The sequence below is a fragment of the Triticum aestivum genome, chromosome 2D, assembly GCF_018294505.1.
Source record: "Triticum aestivum cultivar Chinese Spring chromosome 2D, IWGSC CS RefSeq v2.1, whole genome shotgun sequence".
In the NCBI taxonomy this organism is placed as follows: Eukaryota; Viridiplantae; Streptophyta; class Magnoliopsida; order Poales; family Poaceae; genus Triticum; species Triticum aestivum.
In genome coordinates, this window is record NC_057799.1 from 64,519,395 (window position 1) to 64,529,214 (window position 9,820).

At 49.0% G+C, this 9,820-nt stretch overlaps 1 protein-coding gene across 1 annotated transcript; it reads left to right on the plus strand.

The window, feature by feature from the left end:
* The first annotated feature begins 7,972 nt into the window (after positions 1–7,972).
* On the plus strand, positions 7,973–9,361 carry LOC123048728 (uncharacterized). The gene has a single exon (XM_044471771.1). The coding sequence runs from the start codon at positions 8,800–8,802 to the stop codon at positions 9,175–9,177; it is 378 nt and encodes a 125-aa protein (XP_044327706.1). The 5' UTR covers positions 7,973–8,799; the 3' UTR covers positions 9,178–9,361.
* The last annotated feature ends 459 nt before the right edge of the window (positions 9,362–9,820 follow it).

Genomic DNA, 9,820 nt, shown 5'->3' on the forward strand with positions numbered 1-9,820 from the left:
TGTGAATATATAGATCACAACGTGTCCCTAGTAAGCCTCTAGTTGACTAGCTCGTTGATCAACAGATAGTCATGGTTTCCTGACTATGGACATTGGATGTCATTGATAACGGGATCACATCATTAGGAGAATGATGTGATGGACAAGACCCAATCCTAAGCATAGCATAAAAGATCGTGTAGTTCGTTTGCTAGAGCTTTTCCAATGTCAAGTATCTTTTCCTTAGACCATGAGATCGTGTAACTCCCGGATGCCGTAGGAGTGCTTTGGGTGTGCCCAACGTCACAACGTAACTGGGTGACTATAAAGGTACACTACGGGTATCTCTGAAAGTGTCTGTTGGGTTGACACGGATCGAGACTGGGATTTGTCACTCCGTATGACGGAGAGGTATCTCTGGGCCCACTCGGTAATGCATCATCATAATGAGCTCAATGTGACTAAGGAGTTAGCCACGGGATCATGCATGACGGTACGAGTAAAGTGACTTGCCGGTAACGAGATTGAACAAGGTATTGGGATACCGACGATCGAATCTCGGGCAAGTAACGTACCGATTGACAAAGGGAATTGTATACGGGATTGATTGAATCCTCGACATCGTGGTTCATCTGATGAGATCATCGTGGAACATGTGGGAGCCAACATGGGTATCCAGATCCCGCTATTGGTTATTGACCGGAGAGGCATCTCGGTCATGTCTGCATGTCTCCCGAACCCGTAGGGTCTACACACTTAAGGTTCGGTGACGCTAGGGTTGTAGAGATATTAGTATGCGGAAACCCGAAAGTTGTTCGGAGTCCCGGACGTCACGAGGAGTTCCGGAATGGTCCGGAGGTGAAGAATTATATATAGGAAGTCCAGTTTCGGCCACCGGAAAAGTTTCGGGGGTTATCGGTATTGTACCGGGACCACCGGAAGGGTCCAGAGGGTCCACCGGGTGGGGCCACCTATCCCGGAGGGCCCCATGGGCTGAAGTGGGAAGGGAACCAGCCCTTAGTGGGCTGGGGCGCCCCCCTTGGGCCTCCCCCTGCACCTAGGGTTGGAAACCCTGGGGGTGGGGGGCGCTCCACTTGGCTTGGGGGGGAAGCCACCCCCCTCTCCCCTTGGCCGCCCCCCCCTTGGAGATCTGATCTCCCAGGGCCGGCGCTCCCCCCCAGGGGGCCTATATATAGTGGGGGGGGGAGGGAGGGCAGCAGCACCACAGCCCCTGGCGCCTCCCTCTTCCCCTGCAACACCTCTCCCTCTCGCAGAAGCTTGGCGAAGCCCTGCCGAGATCCCCGCTACTTCCACCACCACGCCGTCGTGCTGCTGGATCTTCATCAACCTCTCCTTCCCCCTTGCTGGATCAAGAAGGAGGAGACGTCGCTGCTCCGTACGTGTGTTGAACGCGGAGGTGCCGTCCGTTCGGCACTCGGTCATCGGTGATTTGGATCACGGCGAGTACGACTCCATCAACCCCGTTCATTGGAACGCTTCCGCTCGCGATCTACAAGGGTATGTAGATGCACTCCTTGCCCCTCGTTGCTAGTATACTCCATAGATGGATCTTGGTGATGCGTATGAAATTTTAAAATTCTGCTACGATCCCCAACAGATTATTAGCGTTTGTTTTGGTTGTGTGAGTCATAATTGCGATTTTCTCTATTTGTAACCAGTCAATGGGGGCGGTTCTGCGATGCTGAGACACGCATGTTGGGGGTTCGCAACAGTAGTGTGTGGGGGGTATTTGTCAGACTGTTGTGTTGCTTCATACTTTGGGAGTGGTCCGCATGTCATGTTGGGCTTTTCCTTCTTAGCCTCTCGTAAATAACTCTGTAAACATTTTTTAGCATGATTTCCATTAACTAACAGGGCAATCTTCTTTCATCTACGTTTTCGAAAAAAATGGAACAAAGCAAATCAAGGAGAACACATATGCTAATGCCACCTAGGTGCCTCACGTAGCCGCCGCCTCCACTCCCAGGCTTAGGCTGTCTCCGCCTCCCGCCGGTCCACCTTGTCCCTGGTGACCTTAGGGGCATGGAGGTGCGGGGGATCCCAACCCTTGCCGGTGGGATGGCTCCGTTTTTAGATGTTATTTTGAGTTTTGTTAAGGTTTGTGTCCTGCTTAGGAAGGTGAGGTGGTGGCGGCTCCCTGAAGATGGAATAAGGTTTTCCCCGCCCAGCCCAGTTTCGGTGGTGCGTCTAGCACCGTAGGTGGGTGTGTGAAGATGTGTCTCCGCCGGATCTATTTTGGTGGATTTGTTCGGATCTGTTTGTTGTTCGTTGTACTGTCATGATTGAAAATGAATAGATTGAAAGTTTTCCAAAAAAACACATATACTACTACATATGCAAGGGCACAACACATCGAAGAACGGCGGCGGCTCCCAACATTCCCGAGCAGCAGTAGCAGCTGCCCATGGGCAGGCGAGACCACGGCCCACTGCTTCTTCACTTGTTACAACCGGGATTAAAATAAAGCAAAAGCAGACAGTGGTTTTGGAATCCTTGGCCAAAACCGCGGCAACGCTTCCTGCGAGCTAGCCAGCCAATGAGCCTCCCGGTTTCGCGATGCACGGCTCACGGATGTTCACGCGCACGGACGCACCCACCCCCCACCAGTACCCCGGCGGCCAGCGGCACATGGAACCTGGCACCTACCGGCGGCTACGGCTGGTTCCGCCTGGTCGCCGAGCTGTCCCGGGTAACAACCAGCCCTTCCTTGTCACTGCAAATTTTAATTCACCTAATTTAGGATTTGTTTGAAGTAGCTTGGACCTGGTCCAAAATTACAAGGCTATAAATATGGGTGTGTGTAGGGCACACCTAGTTATTGCACATCCAAGTGACTTAATCAAACAAAAAACAAAAAAAAAAAGATAAAAGAAAATGCTCGCACGAATCTTCATGTAAAATCAACGATATGAGACTTAGATGTGCAATACTTAGGGGCACATCTAGATGTGTTTTAGCAAAACTGTACAAAAAATCTTGATACACATGGAAATTACCAAAAAAAATCGTTGAAACTTTGAAACCTTCACAAAAAAAGGGAAGTTTGTTGGCATCATTCTTTGGCTTGGGAAGCGGAAGCGGAAGGAACCACTCTGCCTCCTTGAAAAATTAAGTAGATTTTACTATACCGAAACACGAAAGAGTACCCCACTTTCTAGATTTTCCGTATTTTTTGTGAGATCCAAAAGTTTTTCGTGATCAAATTTAAAACATATCTCGTCCACCGTCGCCGGATGTGGGTTGCTCTCCCATTCGGCCTCCCCGGCGGTAGGTGGGGAGGACTTTGGTGCCCAGGACGATGGTATTCTCAATAAGCATGCTCGGCTCTAGTCCCATCTCAACAACACTGATGGCGGCGTGCGGGAGATAGGGGTTGTGTCTCCCATTGCCCCCTTCATGTCGGCAGGCTTAGGATTGTGGGGTGATGCCAGTGAGGCGATAATGACGACATTGCTTCGTTATTTGATCTCCATCTTTAGCTTTGTTGCTATAGCAAGCGCTCCTACACCATCAGCGAGTTTGGGATGAACATTTTCGTCTTCTCCAAAAGTGTCGATGATGGTGTTTCTCGGACGACGGGTGCTTCAGAGCAAGGTATGTTGTTGGAGACTTGGAGGCACGCGAATTCAATCTTGTCCCTCATATTGTCAAACAGAGTCTCACGCTCCAACAAGCATGGGGATAGAACCTCGTCAACATGCCACAACTCGCCGCTTGCAGGGGTCGCTTAATCAGCTGATGTAGGACCGCATGAATCGACCAGAGGGTGAATGGGGGATTTTAACAATTTCTTTGAAAACATCAGTTCTTTGAAGAAAATAGTGCAAAAGAACTACAGTAGAACAATAATGAAGGGAACTGAAGCTAGACAATAGCCAACTCAGAGATAAGCGATGCAAAACGACTAAGTTAAGCAAAATGAGCAAACTAGATAGATAGATAACCGTGAACTGAACATAGCTAAGATGGTTAGGTTCCTTGTGATGGAACCGGCCCACTAGGGTTCAACTCTAGGACTTGGAAGTGGTACTCGCATTTTTCTATTCATTCTTTCCGATGATGTTCGTTCAATGAAAGGAGGCGTTCTTGTCGACTACGAGGAGTCGGTGGTGACTTCGACGAGACACACCCAACAACATGTTGTTGCCAGCTATCATAACGATCGAAAATTTGAACTCAATTCACCGGGTTCCTCGGAACCTAGCTAGGAGAACATTGACGACAGGTTTTCTAACTCCTCTGTGAAGAATTCTAACTCGAATATTTCTAAGAATCACCTTCAACACGAGAGCTAGAAATCTTGCCTGAAAGAAGATTTCCAGTCCTTCACTGACAAGTGTAGATAGCTTCGATTGAGCACACATGAAGACTTTCTTTCCTGCTTCACCTTGAGGCCCCTTAATAGTACATTTTGCATATGAATCCAAAAAGAATAAAGGATAGTGACAAACAATTACACTTCTTCAAGCTTATCTTCAAAGGGAAACCCGGATTCTTGAATGTTACCACAACCTTTTTAGGGGTCATAGCCAAATTCCTAGTGACTTTCACTTGTGTATACTCACAAACTCATTTGTCCCTTAACCATTTTTGCCATTAACCATTCAAACCCGATGAGAGGGCACTAGATGCACTTACAACTCATAAAGTAGTTCATGCGATGGTGTTGTGGTAGATCTAGCTAGGCGTGGCAGGTGTTTGCCTTCGTACTTCCTGGTGTTGCTTCGACGTTGGCGACGAGGTGATGTGCGCCCATGGTGTCGTGTGTAGGGATTTTTACGGGTTCTTTTGCAATTTTACATTATTCGGATCATTTTATACTTTCTTGGAAAAGGCATCTTATATCTGATAAATATCAAAGAAAACAATAGCGAGTGCAAAAGAAAGGAAACACGACACAAAACGACTAGCAAAAAAAGGTTGCATGAAAAGATCATACTGGTCATCATCTTTCTTCAATTGTACGCCACCCTTGAATTTTGAAAAAAATGAACCGGCATTAAGAGAAAGGGGCACCTGCAAACTCCCTCAGACCAAGCTTTTGAAGACCGTAATAGTCATTTACCATTAGAAACGAAAGCTAATAACCGCTGAAGGAACATCAGTTGAGGCCTCACTCTATGCAACTTTCAATCACCAGTACAGAGGGTTGAAAAAAAACCCGGATCATATACCACACAACAAAACGAAAGAAGAGCTCGAAGCCGTTGCACCACCAAGAGCCAATGAACTCCTTCCATTAATTGATACACCAATTATCAAGATCCAGAGAGAACCAACAGATCTAGCAACCCCCTCACAGGCCTGTTGTCAACCCTAGATCAAACATCGTCAAAGGTGGAGAGAAGCCATCAAAGAGACTTTATTCCAACGCACCATCATCGCCGCCACCTCACCGATGGCCCAAAAAAATCTAATGGAGACAACGATCTACAAGAAGTAAGAAAAACAAAAGGGCGTGTTCCACTCCTCTGACCGTCAGACAAAAGAGAGGAGGGGGGCCAAGGCGGTGGTGTGGAGGGTACCATGGGTGGCGTGGCAGCTAGGGCTACGAGTCTTGTATACCTTTGCTCTCTAACGCGTTAGTGCATTATGATGTTTTTTTTTCAAAAACACCCCATTATATTAATTAAAGAATAATGTTCTTACAATCATTCATTACATCATGCGCGCGCCACACAAGGCGGAACACTATTAAGCAAAATACCACCCATTTTACTATGAAAACTAAACTTAGCAATCTCATGGGCCACCACATTGGCCTGACGATTCACCTTAACCAGCCTCACACTTTGCAACAAATTAGAGATGCGGAGCGCTATCCTCTTTAGATCCACGAGCGCGGACTTGTCAAGATTACCACTCCGCAAGGAAAGACACCACAAACGCACAGTCAGTCTCTAGGATAATAGCGAGTGAAGGGTCAAACCAATATAGAGACCGGCGAGGCACACCTAATTTAGCTCCGCTTCATCGACGCTCGTACACCGCCCAATATAATCCCACGATGATAAGATGACATTCCCCGTAGAATTCCTTGCCACAATGCCCACATTGGCAGCCTTCAAACTCTCCACATAACTAGCGTCAACATTAATTTTAATACACTCATCTGGAGGGGGACGCCATCCCACATCTGCATTAGAGACATTGAGCGCCTTCCATAATTCTTGAGCCTCCCCTTTTCCTTTAACAAAGACCACTTCATCCATAACACGACATGAGGAGAAAGAAGTCCAGAAGTTAACCACAAAGTTAGCAGATCCGGAGACGGATTGCTTCCCATTCCCAAAAATAATATCGTTCCTCAAATGTCAAGCTCTCCAAAATAAAAATAGCACTTGCTCACGTAGAGGGGATGTGAGTTGATCCAACAAGACTAGCAGCCAATCCGATCCCGTGAATCTGAAAGCCTCTTCTCCTGGGATATCCCACACGTTCCTCAAAGTCACTCGTAGCGCTCTAGCCTTAGTGCAGGACACTAGAGCATGGTAAGAAGTTTACTCCTCCACTCCAAATAGAGCACATACCCAAAGTGGTTTGATGATGCCTGACTCTATTCACTTGTATCGCTAAACTATTGGAAGCGGCACGCCACCCAAAAATCCGAATTTTCTTAGGAACTTTGGTTTTCCAAATTAAATCCCGCAACCTTCTATCCCCATTATCAACACTACTAGACTGACCCATTTCATCCTTCTGGTCTTTGAGGCTGGTGGCAAAAATGTACGCACTCTTAACAGAAAACATACCGTTTTTCTCAAAGTGCCAGACAATGAAATCACCCTCTTTCGAGGCCTGGACACGAACATTTAAGATTTCCTCCACATCATGGGGATAGAAGACAGTGGCGGAGCCAAGATTTTTTACATGGGTATGCGGAACTATAATTTTTTTCTATCATATAATTATAGTATAAGACATAAAAGTTCAGGATGACCACGATGAAACTACAATTTGTCTTTCTAGCAACAATCTCCAATAGGTCTGCTGCCAAGCCAATTTAGATCTTCTCTCAAGTCTTAATAATAATAATTAATAACTAAACTAATGCAAGTCCTGTCACTCGTCCGTGTCGTGCACTCAGCAGCCTAGGAGGGAAGGAGGCAGGGCTGGTAGTATAAAAGGCATGTTGCAAATATTAAGGTCTATTGATACGGTAGCATCCCAATTCCCAAGCAAATATTTAAACCCAGGCGGGTATGGAATGAAGCGGGAGGGCACGGGATGGCCATGCATTTCGTTTTTCCTGAGTTCTACACGTGAAAAGACTGCTATCACACATATAGATGTATATATAGGCATATACACTGATTTCCTTTTGCAAAAAATATTGGGTATGCGTTGCATACCCTTGAATTAGTCTAGCTCCGCCCCTGATAGAAGAGGTGCCTGATCAAATTTCCATCCCAGCTTCTCGTCCCACTGAGAAATAAATCGGACACCCATTTGAGCCCAGTCCTATTCATTTTTGCTGAAATTTTAGGACCAGGGAACCTGGGAAGCCAGTTATCTCTTCATATATTTATACTTGTCCCATCGACCACCCTCCAAATAGCACCTTTTTTCAGCAGCTCTAGACCATGCATGATTCCTTGTCAAGAAACAGACGTATTCTGCGGAAAAACAGTGTCCAGAAGGTTCCCATTCAGATAATACTTGGCTTTCATCAATCTAGCACATAAGGAATCTGGATTTATTAACAATCTCCAAGCCTGTTTAGCAAGAAGCGTTTAATTAAACATCCTAAGATTACGAAACCCCATGACCTAGACAGAAAGCTCTGAATTTGCACTGGACATTGTCGTTCTAAAATTGCACGTCCTGCTGCTCCGAATTTGCGCACGACATTGCCAATCCGCACAGTAGCCAGAATAGGCTTCAGGCCTGGGAAAATCACCAGCCCCTCGTACGTAACCACCGCCCTCCCCCAAATTTAGGCTCCGCGACCCCTCTTCCCTCATAAAGCACCGCCCCCTTGCACATGCGACCGTCGTCCGTCCGCACGTCGTCCCTCCCGCGTTCCGACCTCCGTCCGCGCGCCCCCGAGAGGCGTCCTCTTCGCCGAGAAATGCCGGCGAGGAGGGTGGCCATCGATCTGCTCCGGAACGCCTCCCGCGAGGCCTTCCAGGCGGCCGTCTCCACCATGCTGAAGCCGCCCACCTCCAAGCCCCTCCACCACGACCACCGGTGAAGAGGCAGCCAGCGCGGCGGTCGGGCTCTCGGAACAACGCATCCGCTTCGCCTCGCAGCAAGCAACCCCAGCAACCGCGTACGTGCGTGCGTACGCACGGGGCGGCATGCAACGCGACGTGTCTCCACCCACTACGTACCTTCTTCCTGCGATCCATGGCTCCGGATTGGACGGACGCCGTGTCTCCGGTAGACGAAGCTCCGTCGTCATATTCTATGTGTGTGCGTTTGGCTCCACTGTGCGTCACTCCCGTGTACTACAATGTTAAGCGTGAAGACGTACGTAGTGTACCATACATATACATGGATAATATATCTCCAATGGCAAGGAGGAGCCATGCATACACCTCGTCAGCAAAGTGTGCCTTGTGGTAGCTACGAGGGGAGCCCGGTCAAGGTCGCCGGCCCTCGCCGGTATCGTCTCGCTGTCACTCCCAAATATACAATGCTCACCGAACGAACGACCGCAGTTGGGAACGTGGGAGTGGGATCGATAAGAATCGGCGATGTGCCCCGGGTCAATGGCAGGGCCGAACGAGCCAACGAGCGTAACGCCATTTGCAGCCGGCTAGCGAGCTCGGGACGGACCGGAGGCCGGAGGGAGCGATGATGCCGGAGAGCAGAGGGGAGTGGGAGGACTACCGGACGCCGCACGGGCTGCTGATGGCGGTGGTGATGGGGGCGGTGGTGGCGGGGCCGCTGTTCGTCTTGGACGGCGGCGAGGCGCTGCGCGAGGCCCTGTCGGAGCTGCTCGGGCCTGTGGGGCTCCCGCTGCTGCCACTCGGCCTCGTCGTCCTCATCCGCGTCCTCTCCTCCGGCTATCGGCTCGTCGACGTCTTCGGCTTCGCCCTGGGAGAGTCGCTCGACGCCGCCTACCGCTCCGGGCGGGGATCGCCGGTGGGGGTCGTGATCGCTCTGCTGCTCTTCCTGCTCGCGGTGTACTACAGGTCGTGGTCGCCGTTCGGCGGCGGCGACGACGAGTAGCTGGCGTCGGCCGTGGCCGGTGATGCGGGTTTGCATGTGTGATGCATGTGCGATCGGCAGCCTGCTGCTTAGTTGTAAATTTGTAATCGGCAAAAATAACATTGAGCCTCTTTGATTCGAAGAATTTTTAGAGGTTTCTAATCCTATGCATGTTTTCTACCTGAGTTCTTGGATTCATAGGATTGCAAACCACACGAAATTTTTGTTAAGATTTATTTGTAGTTTTGTACTAGGTTTTATACTCCCTCCGTTTCATATTAATTGTCGCTGATTTAGTAGTAGCAAAATTTCCATCCACCTTAACCTCTTGAAAAACAATTCTACGTCCTTCCTGCACGCAATCAAACAGCCATTCATTTCTGTTTGGGGATCCTGCAACGCAATCAAACAGCCATTCATTTCTATGTTTGGGGATGGAAGCTTTGAACATCAATTAAGTCTGTGGTACCTGCTCTGATGGTGAGTCTGTGCTGTTCCAGCTAAACATGTATTTCTTGGTTTATTTACCCATGGAATGGTGGTAGTGAGTAGTATCTGTGCGAGGGATAGGACCCACCCCCGCGTCGCCAACCCTAGGCGACACGGGGGGCGACCACGCCGCCGGCCCTAGGCCCCCTCCCCTCGCCTCCTCCGTCCTGCCGCC